The sequence below is a fragment of the Sapajus apella genome, unplaced genomic scaffold (genome assembly GCF_009761245.1).
Source record: "Sapajus apella isolate SASKATOON/1434 unplaced genomic scaffold, GSC_monkey_1.0 scaffold6, whole genome shotgun sequence".
Taxonomy (NCBI): Eukaryota; Metazoa; Chordata; class Mammalia; order Primates; family Cebidae; genus Sapajus; species Sapajus apella.
The window spans coordinates 61,496,008-61,513,711 of NW_022436946.1; the positions used below are offsets into that span (position 1 = coordinate 61,496,008).

The 17,704-nt window shown below is 39.7% G+C and overlaps 2 protein-coding genes across 3 annotated transcripts in view; one reads left to right on the plus strand and one right to left on the minus strand.

The window, feature by feature from the left end:
• ZNF292 (zinc finger protein 292) overlaps positions 1-17,704 on the minus strand; it is a 112,361-nt gene that overhangs the window by 69,771 nt on the left and 24,886 nt on the right. The window lies entirely within an intron of this gene.
• Positions 11,252-12,462, plus strand: LOC116549619 (prothymosin alpha-like). Its single transcript, XM_032275312.1, has one exon. The coding sequence runs from the start codon at positions 11,431-11,433 to the stop codon at positions 11,770-11,772; it is 342 nt and encodes a 113-aa protein (XP_032131203.1). The 5' UTR covers positions 11,252-11,430; the 3' UTR covers positions 11,773-12,462.

Here is a 17,704-nt window from a genome sequence, read left to right on the forward strand (position 1 = left end):
ACACACACACACACACACACACACACACACACACACACACACACACACACACACACAGAGGTTAGGGAATATATCAAAGAGACATACAAGTCAAAGAGTTCCTGTGGCCAAAGCTGGAACAATGTGAGCAACAAAATAAAGTGGTGTTAGATTATTAACCAAAGTATAAAATAAATAACCACGAGTCCATAATGACATAAGTAAATGACTGAATATAATGTGGGAGAAGAAAAATCTCTCATGTAGAAGAATCCCAAATAGTTTATCTAGATTCTGCCCTCAAGGAGATGGGGCCTAACCCCTTAAGTGTGGGCTACAAATAGTGGCTTCCTTCCGAGTACAGCATGGAAGGGGAAGGGTGAAGAATAACATTACAATGAAGAATCTGACAAGCAGTATTAAACTAGCACTACTAAACATCAACTGGGTTAAGTCATGTTGAGAATATACATCCTGATGGCACTTCATCTCTGCAGTCTTCTTCCCCATTCCCCTCTCCCCACCCCCCAAAAAACCCCATAATACCAGTCTAATCATGAGAAAAACATAAGACAAATTCAAGATATTCTACATAATACATGGCCATTACTCTTACAATCTGTTAAGGTCAACAAAACCAAGAAAAGTTTGGAAAATAATCATGACTCAGAGGAGCCTAAGGAGACATTACAAATGTAATGTGTATCCTAGATGGGATCCTGAACAAAAAAGAAAAAAATTAAGAAAAACCTAAGGAGATCTGAATCAAGTATGGACTTAGTTAATAATATATGAATACTGGATCATTAATTGTGATACATACTATGTGAATACAGGATCTGACTAATAGGAAACTGCGGCTATATGTGAACTCATTATGCTATAGTTCCCATGCTTCTACAAATTTAAAACTATTCTAATAAAAAATTTTATTTTGAAAAAGACTTCTTTTATTTATTTTATTTTATTAGAGTCGGAGTTTTGGTCTGTCGCCCAGGCTGGAGTACAGTGGTATGATCTCAGCTCACTGCAACCTCTGCCTCCCAGGTTCAAAGGATTCTCATGCCTCAGCTTTCCGAGTAGCCGGGATTACAGGTGCCCGCCACCATACCCAGCTAATTTTTGTATTTTTAGTAGAGTCGGAGTTTCACCATGTTGGCCAGGCTGGTCCCGAACTCCTGACTTTAGGTTACTGGCCCACCTTGGCCTCCCGAAGTGCTGCTGGGATTACAAGGCATGAGCCACGTTGCCTGGACTGAAAAAGACTTTTTAAAAGCCTTCATCATAATGTTCATTTTCAGACCTGCTTTATAACTGTTTTTACTTGAAAAACAACAGTTAATTAAACTTTTTAATAAAAAAAATACTATGGCTAGCTATATATTAATCTAAACAAGAATTTTTAAATATAATGCCGAAAATTAAACAACAAAACTGACATTCTAAAAACTAATTTTAACATTAAGCATTTTATAAGAACTTCAAATAATTTTATAATTTTCAAGTTAACATGGTTACAAGCTAGTGTTATCTGATTTGCTCCTCTACCTTCCACTGAAATACTCATAAAATCACCTTGGATTGGAAACATTGTATATATAATGTTTATACAGTTCTGGAAACTTAAGAGTACTGGTTAAAAATCTGAGATCTTAGGATAAATTAAACTAAGCATAGAGGCCTATAGCAGAAATACAAGGCTACGAAGACACGGAATTTCTACATCTCTGTCAGTTGGTTAGCTCTACCTTAGAGATTTTTCTTTGCTAAAGGGATCAAAGTACCCTGAATTGTTTCCCTTCCCTAGCCATGCTGACCATTTGTACACCCATTTCCAAATGCATTCAGAACTGTAAAATTTCCAGGTAAGTAAGTAATGGAGAAAGCACAGAGACATGGTAGAACTAAAGAATCAAAACTCACTGTGGGAGAGTTGTTTTTCATGTACAACTGGCAAACTACAGAATGTTCAAAATATCTAAAAATAAATTCCCCAGGCATGTTTTATTTGGCTCATAAAAGTCTTTTGGGGTATTTTCCCTCAGATATTTTGAATTCATTGCCAATATTTCAAAATTGAGACATTATACACAGGCAACTGGATTCCTAGTTCTCATTGAAAAATCAAAAGAAAGCAAACACCAGCCAGCATTCCTATATGGCAGTAATAGGCAGGTAGGTAGCGGTTGGTGAATCAGGGTAAGAGCTCTCTCATTCCTCACTGTCTTTTCTCTACACAAGTCATTAATTTACCTACCTGGGATCTACAGGCATTTATGTTGCAACTATTTATATAGGGAAACAGCTAAGTAGTGAAAGCAACTTTCAATCTAGGAGCATCAAACTACATTAAGTCAACAGTAAATATAAAACTTTTTTTTTTTTTTTTTTAAACAGAGTCCTGCTCTGTTGCCCAGGTTGAAGTGCAGTGGCACAATCTTGGCTCACTGCAACCTCCAATTCCTGGGTTCAAGTGATCCTACCACCTCAGCCTCCCAAGTAAGTAATATTTACAGGCATGCACCACCACACCTGGCTAATTTTTGTACTTTCAGGAGAAATGGGTTCCACCATGTTGGCCAGGCTGGCCTCGAATTCCTGACCTGAGGTGATCTGCCCACCTAGACCTCTTAAAGTGCTAAGATTATAGGTGTAAGCCACTGTACCTGGCCAGATACTAAAATTTGATCACAGAATAGATTCATCTAACCACTCTCCAGTTGAAGATCTGGCTGTAAATATGTACATTTTCAAGCACTAAGCGGCCAGATCTTAGAGTACAGAGATTTAGTAAAGTGAGTCACTGAATGAGAATTTTTTTTTTTAAACTTTACTGATACTTATCATGATTGACCTGGACCCATAATTAATAGTACTTGGTATACATTTAAGTCAGAGAAGACTGACAACTTTTTCTAGTTACTGCAGGAATTTCTTTTTACTAAAAATTTGGATTACTACGTGTATTAAGATTAGATATTAAATACAATGTCACTGAAGCAAGAAAAAATTAATTTACCACCTCACATACTATTAACTAAAAAAGACTAGAATGCTGAGATACAACTACAGACCTGGAATGAGAAAATCATACATACCAAAGGCTCCATTTTACTCATTTATCCCATGAACCCTTGCTGATAATGTAATGTGAGTAGTTGGGGAAAAAAAATTTAGTTCACATTTTCAGAGAAACTTTAAGTTCTGGAATACAGGAACAACTGTAACAAAAGACTGGACACAGTGGTAACTGGCAGGCTTACCTCTTTGGAGATCCTTCCACTCCAAATAATCCTTCCTCTAACACTTATACTTCCCTACACTTTTCTTTTTGAGACCAGGTCTTGTTCTGTCCCTAAGCTGTAATGCCATGGCATGATCACGGCTCACTGCAGACTCAATCTCCTGGGCTCAAGTGATCCTCCTACCTTAGTCTCCCAAAATGCCAGGATTACAAGCGTAAGCCACTGTACCCAGCCATTTCCCCATACTTATTATCTACCTGAAATCTTATCTACTTAAGGCACATCCACACAGTACATAAATCGGTTCATATTATTTTCTTTAGCAGTTAATTGAGCTCTCCTATATTGAAGGAATAGATTTGGTGAAGATGCAAAGTGTACTCACAGAAATATGACATCAGCTACTTGACAAAGATGACTGGGGAAGAAAGAGGGAATGAAAATGAAGTGATAAGGCATTCCCAAAACAAAACTGAATTTGACAGCATCTTTCCTGCATAGCCCGCTGTTCCTAGAATACAAAGTAACGTTATAGTGTTACTGTGAATTTAAAAAATACTTTTCGTAACTAGTCTGGGAATTTCACCTCCATTAATAACCTAGAAAAATATGCCTGAAGGCTTTTTTGTATATTAATGAATTGACTGATGGCTGACAGCCCACAGGTACCTTCAGGACAAGGGGACTGGTCACCAGAAAGGTCAAAGCATGACTAGAGGGTTGAGACTTTTATCCCTACCCACCTCCCCCGCCTTATCTTTGGGCAGGAGAGAGGGACTGAAGACTGAGTTGATCACTAATGGCTAATTACTTAATCGATCATGCCTAGGTAATGAACCCTCCATAAAAACCCAAAAGGACTGGGTTCAGAAATCTCTGGATAGCCGAACATGCAAGAGGTTTCTGGAGGGAGGCGTGCCCAGGCTGGGCGTGGAACGTCCCTATGCCCCTTCCCCCCATACCTTGTCTTATATATCTCTTCATCTCAATCCTTTGTAAAATTCTTTATAATAAATTAGGAAATGTTTTCAAAAAAAAAAAAGAAGAAGAAAAATAAAGAGGGCTGGGCATGGTGGCTCATGCCTGTAATCCCAGAACCTTGGGAGGCTGAGGCAGGTAGATCACTTGAGCTCAGAAGTTCAAGACCAGTCTGGGCAATGTGGTGAAACCCCAACTCTATCAAAAATACAAAAAATTGGCCAGGCGCGGTGGCTCAAGCCTGTAATCCCAGCACTTTGGGAGGCCGAGGTGGGTGGATCACAAGGTCAAGAGATCAAGACCATCCTGGTCAACATGGTGAAACCCCGTCTCTACTAAAACTACAAAAAAAAAAAAATTAGCTGGGCATGGTGGCGCGTGCCTGTAGTCCCAGCTACTCAGGAGGCTGAGGCAGGAGAATTGCCTGAACCCAGGAGGTGGAGGTTGCGGTGAGCCGAGATCGTGCCATTGCACTCCAGCCTGGGTAACAAGAGCGAAACTCCGTCTCAAAAAAAAAAAAAAAAAAATACAAAAAATTAGCCAGGGGTGGTGGCACACACCTGTAGTCCCAGCTGAGATGGGAGGAATCACTTGAGCCTGGGAGGTGGAGGTTGCAGTGAGTGAGACTGTGCCACTGCACTCCAGCCTGGGTGACAGAGCAGGACCTCATCTCAAAGAAAGAAAAAAGTATGCTTCAAGTTCTAGAATATACCAACAGAGTTAAATTACTGTGTTAATTAAATTGTGATACTGGTTAACTGAAGTAGTGCTCATTATAATCTCAAAACACAAAATCCTAAATGTTGAAGTCCAAAACATCAAAATCCCAGAAGTCTAAAATCCTGAAAATCATAATTCTGAAAGATTAAAATCTTGAAATGTCAAAATCCTGAAAATCAAATTCTGGGGAAGGGATTAGTGCATTTTTGGGTTGTACACAGGATAGCTGCATCATATGAGTTGCATCATGTTAAGTGAAACTATTACTTTGTTCTTGCCTTTATTTGGAAACTAAGTATAGTTTAAGGACATGCATATGGGTGCATGGATAATGAGTTGACTTACGGACTTAAGGTGTCAACTTGAATGGATTAAAAAATACCTAAAAACCTGTTAAAACACTATTTTGGGTGTGTCTGGGAGGATGTTTCCAGAGGACATTAGTTTGTGAGTCTGAGTAGACTAGGTAGGGAAGATCTGCCCTCACTGTGGGCAAGCACCATCAACTGGCCAGAAGCCAAGAGAGCAAATACAGAAAATGGATTGGTCTCTGAGAGTTAGGACAAGGCTTTTCTTCTGCTTCCTTGGATATGAGAACTCCATGCTCACTGTTCTTTGTACTCCACTAGCAGCCCCTGAGGGTCCTTGAAGCTTTCAACCTCCCACTGAGTTACACCACTGGCTTCCACGGTTGAGGCCTTAGGAACTGGACTGAGCTTTGCTACTGCAACCCCAGAGTCTCCAGCTTATAGATGGCCTGTTGTGGGACTCACCACCAGAATGTCATAAGTCAATTCCCCCTAATAAATCTCTTCTCATATATCCATATACATATCCTATTGGTTATCTCTCTGGAGAACCCTGAATAATACAGATCTAGTGTTGGAAAAGCCAATCATTCCGTCTTATTATATTCCTTACAACAAAAGGGAAGACATCTATGGAATTGTTCCAAATAAGAATAAAAAATAAAAATAATTTTTAAAAAGGTTATGGTAAGTAGAGTACTAAGCTCCTTAACAGTGAAAGACAAAAGTTTAAAAGCTAATATTACTGGTACTATGAAGGCAGAAAAAATGCTTAATTGCAATGGCCAAACAATGGCCAGACTTCCAAACGGACAACACATACTTAGAAAATGTGTAGAGTGCACCACTCTCCATTTCACGGAAGTGAAAATGCAGGCAAAATGTAGGAGAAATCTCTCATGCCAAATTATTCAATCATGTATTACTTTTGCCCCTTCACACATTGTGCCAATTAGCTATGCTATCTTTCATCTTCATATCTTTTCCAATACTGGAGGTATAAATTGTATAAAGGTTTACAGAGTTCTAATTTGTTGTATGCATTTTAGTAAATGTGACTCTACAAAAATGTATTATCACAACATTGACTTGTGTAAGCACTGTGCACATACGTGAAAACGTTGAAATTTCCTCAATAAAAAGAGATGTCCTATTTTTACATCTGTATTTGTGAAAGACAAAATCTCTTGAGATCTTGGCTGTCTGGGCAACTGCACATGTGGTGGTGAATCACTAGGGTTTTTGACCTCATCAAAGGACTTAGCTGTCCATCAAGGTATTTTAGATGACTGCAGTTATAATACTGGGTGCACACAATTACCAACCATGGTGATATGTATTTACACATTTCGCTTGTGACCTATTTCTTTATGAATATGGCCTATCTGCTCATTAACTGTTATACGGATGTGACTATCCTTAGTATATCTATTTATGCTTGCAAAAGTATGTATGTTATTATGTCTATTTATTTTATGGTGTAAAGTGGTTTAGGCTCTGTGGTATTTTATGACTCTCAAATCCCCTTTTAAAGTTTTAAAAAATTATTTTCCAGATTTCTGGGATTTCAATTGTTTGAATTTTAGACATTAGGGATTTTGATCTTTCAGAATTTCAACATCTTGGATTACAGTGTTCAGGGCTGTGTCTTTTAGAATGATGATCCAACCCCAACTGAAGGGACCTTTATTTTTTTTAAACAGTAACTTCTTAGATACAATATGCTTGAATTTCATGTTACATTTTCCTGCACGGGCCAGCCTGCAAGGAAAAAAACAGTATTTGACAGCAATATATATTTTAAATTACTTTACTCCCTGTTACTGTAACTGTTGCAAAACATTCTAATTGCCTTTAAGATAATTAGATGCAGCTCTTTGTAATTATAAACTTCCTCTAGTACTTAACACCTTTACTGACTCTAAGGTGTCAAAGACTTGAATGAAGCAGCATTCTTTCCATCGCAGGGAGAAAATGACTATTTGTAACTTTTTTGAAAGCACTTTTTCTTTTTCAGCAACATTCACTGCATACACAGTCATTTATAACCTAAGTTTTAAAAAACTGACTCCTACACAGAAATCACTATTGCTTTTAAAAATTTATGTAAAATACTATCGGGATGAGTGTTTCATTGGGAAGATCACCTACAGAGCCAAGGCCAACAGTTTTATTTTCAATAGTATCTCTCTACACAAAGTTGTCAAAAACAGTGAAGTTAAACCAGGAAGCAGAAAAATCTCTCAAAAAGACTCTGGTGTCCTGCTGTTTTACCGATTTATTAAAAATAATATAATTTATTTAATACAAAATACAGGTTCATTTCTATACTAATGTAAAAGCCTCTGGATATAGCAAATTTAACACATGTTGTTATGGAATCAATAATATAATTGTTAATTTGCTTCTATTCTTTCCTTCTTCAATTTCTAGAAACAGATCATCACCAACTACTTTAAAAATATAACTTCAAAGGAAAAGTCAAATTGAAAATGAACACCATCATATTTAGATGTCTACGAATGAACCATCTATTAGTTAACAAGTTAGCACTAATAAATTAGTCACAATAGCTCTTATTCTGTCTCTCTGCCTCACCAACCCCACATCCTCTGAAAGTGTGGGAGTGCTTTTCTTTTAACCCAGACTCCTATTTGGGGAAATTTTTAAAAGATCATTTACATGACTGTCATTTGCTAATTTACTCAAAAAGAAATAACCAGGTGGAATTTTTTTAAGCTACCAAGCATAATAATAAAGTAACAGAATTGAAAAAATCTCATTAGATGTTTGTTTAAATTAAAATATAATAGACTTTTAACTACGGAAACACACAATTATTCCATTATCTCACCTCAACCACTTTTGGGATCAATGACTTTTAAGGGCTACTCCTGCACAGTAATCTCCCACTAGAATGAATAACTGCATTTACAACCATGATATTTATTTAATAACAAAGCTAGTTACCATGGACTGGCACTGACCCAAATATCCCCTATATATGAAGAGTGGGAGAGGAGGAAGCATTGGTACCAATCTTTAGTTCTCACGCACTAGGGTAACAAGTAATTTAACTCACTTTAGCCCATTGCATCTGGTAGGATCCAATAAAAAAAAAATGAGAACCGCCAGGTGCGGTGAGTCACGCCTGTAACCCCAGCAATTTGGGAGGGTGAAACGGGCAGATCAGCTGAGGTCAGGAGTTCGAGACCAGCCTGACCAACATGGTGAAGCCTGTCTCTACTAAAAATACAAAAAAATTAGCTGGGTGTGATGGTGTGTGCCTGTAATCCCAGACACCTGGGAGGCTGAGGCAGGAGAATCGCTTGAACCCAGGTGGCAGAGGTTGCTGTGAGCCGAGATAGTACCACTGCACTCCAGCTTGGGCCACAGACTGAGACTCTGTCTCTCAAAAAAAAAAAAAAAAAAAAAAAAGAACCACATGCCAATTTGAACAAGCAAAGCTTCATATACACTATACAAACAGGAGACAGGGAAATGCTGGGTGGAAGAGGCTGGATCCTCACCAAATGATACTGGGTGGAAGAGGCTGGATCCTCACCAAATGCCCAACCCTCAAGTCTGAAGATCAGTGGCCCTAAAAGAGGATAGGCATTTCTGTTTTGCACCCAAAAAGTTGCCTTTTCACCTGCCATGCCCCCCATCTTGCCCTCATTTAACCCAAGACCTTAGTGGGCATATACACAAACTGCTGAATGTCAACAGAAGTGGTGGAGAATGGCAGAGAGCAGCAGGGCAGCACAGCAGAGGAGGAGGGAAGAAGTACCTGAATGCTGGGAGGAGTTTGGCTGAGAATAGCCGAACTCCTGGAGAAGATTATATCCCCTACTCCTCCATCTTCTGACTACCCATCTATCTAGCTGAGTCACCTCCACCATTCAATAAAACCATGCACTCATCCTTCAAGTCTGTGGGTGATCCAGGACACTAGGAAAGAGCTTGGGATACAGAAGGCTGTCACACTGGCCCTCTTCCTTGCAATAAGGCAAAGGGGTCCACTGAGCTGATTAACAGTCAAAGCCATCTGCAGACTGGCAAAACTGAATGAAAGAGCTTTGTAACACTCGGTTGCAGGCACTTACCCCTTGACACTACTATGGGGCCAAGAGCCCAAAGCATTCATCCTGGCCTCTGCACCTACCTGTCTGCATGCATTCCCCTAGGAGTTTGAGCTGCAGGGCAACCAAGCAGGTGAGCTATACCCATTACCTGTCCTAGAGGAGAATCAACTCTCAATTATAATTATTAATTCTAACAGGAAAATAACTATCAACATGTAATGGAAACACCAAAGAATACCCAAGGGCTGAGTGAAAGTATCCATGGAAGAACAAATTTAGAAGAAGGTCCCCTCCCCAAAGCTAGAGTTCAGGCCTTACTGGCAGCATGGTTGCAGCCCACTGGATGGCAAAGTAATTATCTCTGGGTGGTTGCTGGTGCCTAAGGGGCCGGGGGTTGGGCACACACAGTCAGTTGGGACACTGGGAATCTGATTACCAACAGGACATGCACAGGGAAAGCCCTCCTGAGTGAAAGCAGACATGGAGGGGAAGTTGGGATATTGGCAGCTGGCTCTCCAGCAGTGAGGCATGAGGTCTGGAGTGTGCAGCCTCATGCTGGGAAAACTACAGAGAAGAGGTCACTAAGCTGAGGCTGGGGCTGTGAGCTAGACAAGGGTTTGTCTGCTCTTAACACAAACCTGGGACAGAGGACCACTGCATACCCATAGTCACACCACTGGCAGCCATGCATTAACAGTAAGAAGAAACAAAACCATATGCCTGCCCTTGTGCACTGTCCTTACAGCACTCTCTACTGACAAAGTTAACATCATACAAAGAGGAAATGCTTAAGGCAAGCTTATTCAATATGTGGCCATCGATGGCTTTGAATGCGGGCCAACACAAATTCGTAAAAATTTCTTAAAACATCACATATATATATATATTTTTGAGATTCGGCTCATCAGCTATTGTATGTTATGTATGGCCCAAGACAATTCCTCCAATGTGGCCCAAGGAAGCCAAAAGATTGGACACCCTGGCCTAAAGGATTAGGCTCCAATATTGCAGATCAAGTAATGAAGAGGTAACTTAGAGCCGGGAGAGAATCTGATAACTGGCACACTCAATACTTGGGGATCTTCATAAAGAATAAAACATGGAAGAAGCCATAAACTAGAAATACAAAGTAAATTAAATTTGACTAGAAGAATGAAAAAAATCTGAATGGGCTATTGCTGTAACTTCTTTGTACATGGAGGAAATAGGGCAAATAAATCAGGCAGTTATTTAATAATGTATTCTTAGAAAACTTCATTACCCACAGCACTATAGTGTTTTCCAAACAGAGGATGTATGCAGAGGTATAGTAGGAAAAAAGTTCTATTAAATTTTTCTAAAACATAAAATTATGTCATAAACTATACAAGCTGAAATCGTATATATGTTTATATGTATGATTTATAATTAAACATACTTATACTGAGGTTTCCTATTCAAATGTTTGCTGGAAAGGTACCCAATTAAAAACTTTAAAGACCGCTGCTGTAGATAATAGCCCTACTTCTCTTCACAGATTTTATGTATTTGTACCATACAGAAGCCACACTGACCAGGCACAGTGGCTCATTCCTGTAATCACAGCACCTTGGGAGGCTGACGCAGGCAGATCACCCGAGGTTGGAAGTTCGAGACCCGACTGGCCAACATGATGAAACCTCGTCTCTACTAAAAATATGTCTCTACTAACAATACAAAAATTAGCTGGGCATGGTGGTACACACCTGTAATCCCAGCTACTCGGGAAGCTGAGGCAGAAGAATCTCTTGAACCCAGAAGGCAGTGGTTGCAGTGAACTGAGATCACACCACTGCACTCCAACCTGGGCAACAGAGTGAGATATCTCAAAAAAAAAAAAAAAAAAAAAAGGGCCACATATATCACAAATACAGATTTTTGTTTAATCCAATAAAACAAAGAATTAATCTTATAACTGGCTGCTCTGAAAAGCCATCTTTGCATTGTTCCTCGTCCGACTTCTTGTTCGTCGCAGCCGCCTCCGCCGCGCGCCTCCTTTGCCGCCGCGGACTCCGGCAGCTTAATCGCCAGAGTCCTTGAACTCTCGCTTTTTTTTTTTTTTAAATCCCCCGCATCGGATCACCGGCGTGCCCCACCATGTCAGACGCAGCGGTAGACACCAGCTCCGAAATCACCACCAAGGACTTGAAGGAGAAGAAGGAAGTTGTGGAAGAGGCAGAAAATGGAAGAGACGCCCCTGCTACCGGGAACGCGAATGAGAAAAATGGGGAGCAGGAGGCTGACAATGAGGTAGATGAACAAGAGGAAGAAGGTGGGGAGGAAGAGGAGGAGGAAGAAGAAGGTGATGGTGAGGAGGAGGATGGAGATGAAGATGAGGAAGCTGAGTCTGCTACGGGCAAGCGGGCAGCTGAAGATGATGAAGATGATGAGGATGATGATGTCGATACCAGGAAGCAGAAGACCGACAAGGATGATTAGACAGCAAAAAAGGAAAAGTTAAACTAAAAAAACCAAAAAAACAAAAAAAAGGCCGCCGTGACCTATTCACCCTCCACTTCCCGTCTCAGAATCTAAACGAGGTCACCTTCGAGTAGAGAAGCCAGCCCGACGGCCTCCGCGGGCAGTGCCACCCGCAGATGACGCGACGCGCTCTCCACTACCCAACCCAAACCATGAGAATTTGCAACAGGGGAGGAAAAAAGAACCAAAACTTCCAAGGCCCTGCTTTTTTTCTTAAAAGTACTTTAAAAAGGAAATTTGTTTGTATTTTTTATTTACATTTTATATTTTTGTACATATTGTTAGGGTCAGCCATTTTTAATGATCTCGGATGACCAAACCAGCCTTCCGAGCGTTCTCTGTCCTACTTCTGACTTTACGTGTGGTGTGACCATGTTCATTATAATCTCAAAGGAGAAAAAAAACCTTGTAAAAAAAAAAAAAGCGAAAAACAACAACAGAAAAACAATCGTATTCCGAGCATTCCAGTACCTTTGTTGTGTATGTACTTAGCTGTACTATAAGTAGTTGGTTTGTATGAGATGGTTAAAAGGCCAAAGATTAAAAGGTTTCCTTTTTTGTCTATGAAGTTGCTGTTTATTTTTTTTGGCCTGTTTGATGTATGTGTGAAACAATGTTGTCCAACAATAAACAGGAATTTTATTTTGCTAAGTTGTTCTAACAAAAAAAAAAGAAAAAAAAATAATCTTATATTAATATTAAAAGATTGAAAACAATTTCTTCAACAAAGTGCTCTCACTATAATTAGTAAATATGTATTGTTCACCCTTAAAGGACCTGTACATTACTTAAATTCAAAACTAACCAAATTCCTACTACTACAGAACAAAAACCTAATTAGCACATTCTTAAATAAGGGTATTACTCAGACTCCACAACAGTAAAATGCTTACATTCTGTTTTCCTGAAATTTAGTTTCAAAAGATTAAAGTTTTCTCTTGCAAAGTCCCTTAGTATCCTAAAGCAAATTTCAACAATCACACCTACACACTGTCCCTAAAAAAAGAAATAAAATGTTTTACTTAGTTTGGGTTTTGCTTTTCTTGTATTGTTAAAAATTCCTAGTTACACCAGGCGCGGTGGCTCAAGCCTGTAATCCCAGCACTTTGGGAGGCCGAGGCGGGTGGATCTCGTGATCAAGAGATCGAGGTCAAGAGATCGAGACCATCCTGGTCAACATGGTGAAACCCCGTCTCTACTAAAACTACAAAAAAATTAGCTGGGCATGGTGGCGCGTGCCTGTAGTCCCAGCTACTCAGGAGGCTGAGGCAGGAGAATTGCTTGAACCCAGGAGGCGGAGGTTGCGGTGAGCTGAGATCGAGCCATTGCACTCCAGCCTGGGTAACAAGAGTGAAACTCCGTCTCCAAAAAAAAAAAAAAAAAAAAAAAAATTCCTAGTTACTTGACTTGGGCAAATTATCTTCTCTGTGCCTTAGTGGGCAAAATGCAGAATTTGAATAGCTTTCCCCTAGACTAAAGAAAAGAGATGCGGCGAAATCAAGTTAATAAAAGAAAACACTAAGGGAGAAAGCTAAGACAAAAGCATAGAAACAAGGGAGTATACATTAGCTTTAGTGTAAGAACAGACTACAAAGCCCTAAGACTACCAAAAAATAATACAGTGCCCATCAGGATGGGGCACTGGAAGTGTGAAAAAATCTTGAATGAGCTTGAATTTTATTTTTTCATGGAACAATAGCATATTACACGGTGCTTGTTAATGTGATATGCACTGTACTGATGCCTCATTTATCCTTACAACCCTATGAAGTAGATGTGAATATTATCCTTATTAAAGAAATTAAAACGAGCCCACAACTAGCTGGAAGTTGGGATTTTAACTCATGGTGTCCAACGCAGAATTTGAATTCTTCAACATCATGTAGTCTTTTAAAGTCTTTAAGGAACAAAAATGGTATCTGTGCTTTGGAAAGATAACAGTAAAGAAGATAGACTTTAAAAAAAAAAGAATGGAGGACAGAAAAGTACCTTCATGAAAAAATAAATCTTTGCTAAATTTTCCTATGGCAAGAAACTACGTAGCCAGTAATGAAATAGCAAATTTAAGCAGCAAAGGATACAGTAAATAGTACAGAAATAAAACTGACAAAACTTGGTAACTGGCCTGTGGAAATGGGAGGAGGAGCTAAAAAATGACTCAAGGATTCAAACCCTTTTTTTTCTTTTTTCTTTTTTGAGATGGAATTTTGCTCCTGTCACCCAGGCTGGAGTGCACTGGTGTGATCTCGGCTCACTGCAACCTTCCAGGTTCAGGTGATTCTCTGCCTCAGCCTCCTGAGTAGCTGGGATTACAGGCATGTGCCACCACCCCCAGCTAATTTTGTATTTTTGGTAGAGACAGGGTTTCACCATGTTGGCCAGGCTGGTCTTGAACTCCTGACCTCAGGTGATCCACCCACCTCGGCTTCCCAAAGTGCTGGGATTACAGGCATGAGCCACGGCGACTGGCCAAGGATTAAAAACTTAAGGGTTTGGGGTGCATCACCAAGAGCAAAAGGCTTTCTTTTCAGTGGGAGGATGGAGGGAAAAGTAGATGAGTTCCATTTCAGACATATTTAATTACAAGTACTTACTGAACATCCATGAGGAAGAGTTCCACAGGTGACCGAAAATGGAAGCCAAGAGCTAAAAGTCTGCAAAAAGAACAGACACGTGGAAATCCTATCCAGAGTGAGTAACAGAAGATTCCATCAGAGTGGATGACTGCTGAAGATATGTATGTAAAGCATGGATTATCAACCAGGCCATCGCGAACCACTTTCTGAGAAAAAAATCCTCTCTCGGACATAATGATAAATTGGGAAAAATGCTTGCGTGCTGCTAGGGAAGAGCGAAAGGAAGAAAACATGAGGGTGATAGGGTTCACAAAATGCTACCCCAAAATATGGCACCTTGACATTTGAGAAAGCAGCAAAAACTGGAAGGTTTCTGACCTTCTCTACCCTTCTCCCCTGAAACAGGTCATAAAACTATTTTCTGACCTTCCTCTAAAGCAGGACATAAGACACTCATTCCAGAGGTGCCCTCACTATTCCCTGAGGAAAGGACTGTCCTTATCTCTGAAAACACAGGAAGATAAAGAAGAATCTGCACAAACAGGCCTTGCTAAGTTCTCCTCTAGTTTATTACCTTTAGCTCCTAGCCACTTTGTCCAATCGTATTTCCCCACTACTGTCTATTCTTCATCAAATCTAAGCATTGAAATACACAGGTTTCTCTGTATCTTTGGGTCTTCATTTCTGAAAACATCCATGTCATGTAAAATTTTTATTAAATAAATTTGTATTCTTTTCTCTTGTTAATCTGTATTCTGTTATAGGTGACTCAGCCATGAACCTACACTGTCTATTCTTCATCAAATCTAGGCACTGAAATAAACAGGTTTCCCCGTATCTTAGGGTCTTCATTTCTGAAAACTTTCATGTCATGTAAAACTTGTATTAAATAAATCTGTGTTCTTTTCTCTTGTTAATTTGTATTCTGCTATAGATGACTCAGCCATGAACCTAGTGACAGGTGGGAAAAAGACAATACCTTTTTCTCCCCTATGAGAGAAGACCCCCTGGCACCATACACACACTATAACTTTTGGATTTAGTCCTCTTAAATACATTAGTAGTAACTACTATTTACCTTCCAGAAGGTGAAAGGAAGAGTGAGTAAAGACAATAAACAGTCACAAACGTAGAACCAAGAGACTAGTATAAATAAATTGAAAGTAAGTCTAGATGGAGTCACAAACATTTTAAACAGCCAAGAGGGGTTGGCCAAGAAGCCATTTCAGTCCAAAGCCAGGCATTAGTTCAATATTGCCAGATCATTAGTTCAATATTGCCAGATCATCTGCTTTTCCAAAAGCCCTAAATCCTCATTTCAACATGAAAGTTTACGATTTTTAAAATGCTGACAAATTTTCTTTAAAACAATGTCTAAGCACAGGAAATAGTCTTTGAACTGCTGGGTTGCTATGCAGGTCTGTAAGTACTACAGATATGCTAAACCAAGTGACCTTTAAAAGAACATTTTCGTGGTCAAAGGCTCACATCTGTACTCCTAGCACTCTGGGAAGCCAAGGCAGGAGAATTGCTTGAGGCCAGGAGCTTAAGACCAGCCTGGGCAACATAGTGAGACACTGTCTCTACAAAAAATTATTAAAAATTAGACAGGCATGGTGGTATGGGCCTGTAGTCCTACCTTCTCAGGAGGCTAAGGCAGGAGAATCGCTTGAGTCCAGGAGTTCAGGGCTCCAGGGAGCCATGACTGCACCACTACACTCCAGCCTGGGCAAGAGTGAGACCCCCAACTCAAAAAAAGAGAACATTTTCTTTTGTGTGGTGAGGCATAGAATCCAAACTGCAATGAAAAGGTAAAGTCATGAAGGCAACAAAAACAATACCTTTCCAAGAGGTCCGGCAATACAGATGAGGGAGGAAACAAACAATAAAGGAAAATCTTTTTTAGGAAATTAGAAGTTTCACATGAGAAAAGAAGTCAGAGGAAGGGGCAACATCTGAAGAAAGATGACCAGTGAAGCAAAAAGATTATATATATATGCGTGCGTGCGTGCGTGCGTGTGTGTGTATATGCTAAAAGGAGTGATGATGTGATGAAGACTCAAGAAAGTGGGATGGTTCTCTGAAGCACAGGGGATCAAGTACACATACGAAAAGATGTACTTTGGAAAGTGAACAGCCACTTCTTCCTTAGGTTTCCAAGGAAGGAAACGAAAAATCCAGAGAAAATTTGAGAAAATGTTTTGGGGAATGTGTAAGATAACCTCGGTCTTCTCAATAAATTTTTAGAAACATTAGCACTGATTATATCTGTGGGACTGTTTATGTATAAATTTCACACTGTTTGATATTATTCTTCCTCTGGTAAAGTACAATTCCTCTATTCAAACTACATACACATCAGTGCCATGGTTCCAGAGAAATATATTTAATATCTCGGGTACCAAAAAAAAAAAAGAAAAAAGAAAAGAAAAAAAAGAACTTAATGCGCCTTAGTATGTAAGACAAGAATAAGCAGCATAAGTCTTTAAAACGTAAATAAAAGGGCCGAACACAGTGGCTCACACCTGTAATCCCAGCACTTTGGGAGGTTGAGGCCGAGGCAGTGGATCACCTGAGGTTGGGAGTTCAAGACCAACCTGACCAACATGGAGAAACCCTGTCTCTACTAAAAATACAAAATTAGCCGGGTGTGGTGGAGGGTGCCTGTAATCCCAGCTATCCAGGAGATTGAGGCAGGAGAATCACTTGAACCTGGGAGGTGGAGGTTGCAGTGAGCCAAGACCACACTATTGCACTTAGCACGATTTGCCTTTTTGCCTGGCAGCAAGGGCAAAAACTGTCTCCAAAAAAAAAAAAAAAAATTAAAGGTATGAAAGTCTTCAGTAATGGCTTTATTATGTCTCTAACACAAGAACATTCAGTATTTTAGTACAGAGAAGAAAGCAGTAGAAATGGGAAACATGAGGAAAAGACACCAGTTTAAGAAGAAAATATTGTGAGAAGAAAACTATGCTTTAACTCCCTTCACTACCTCTGCCAATAGTGCTGTTATATTCTAGAGTAGTACTTGTCAAACTTCTGTGGCACTAACTTTTCTATTTTATATATCAAAGTATCAGGTAAGACTGGGGACAAAAGGGAGTTTCTCTATTTTCTTTTTTTAAACTGTGAAACCACTAACTAGATGACAAGAAACTGAACAGTATTTTACTAACACTAAGATTAATGTTCTTGGACAAGCCACATGGCTGCAGGTTGCTGAGAAGTGCTGCGGCAGAAGAGTCCTGCCTTTCTGAGAGCTGCTAACCTATGCTGCTGCTTGGGTGCTGGTGAATAGTTGTTATTCCTGCCTG

What these genes read in the sequence shown, in the direction of transcription:
- LOC116549619 (XM_032275312.1), top strand. Translation starts at nt 11,431, where the DNA reads ATGTCAGACGCAGCGGTAGACACCAGCTCCGAAATCACCACCAAGGAC.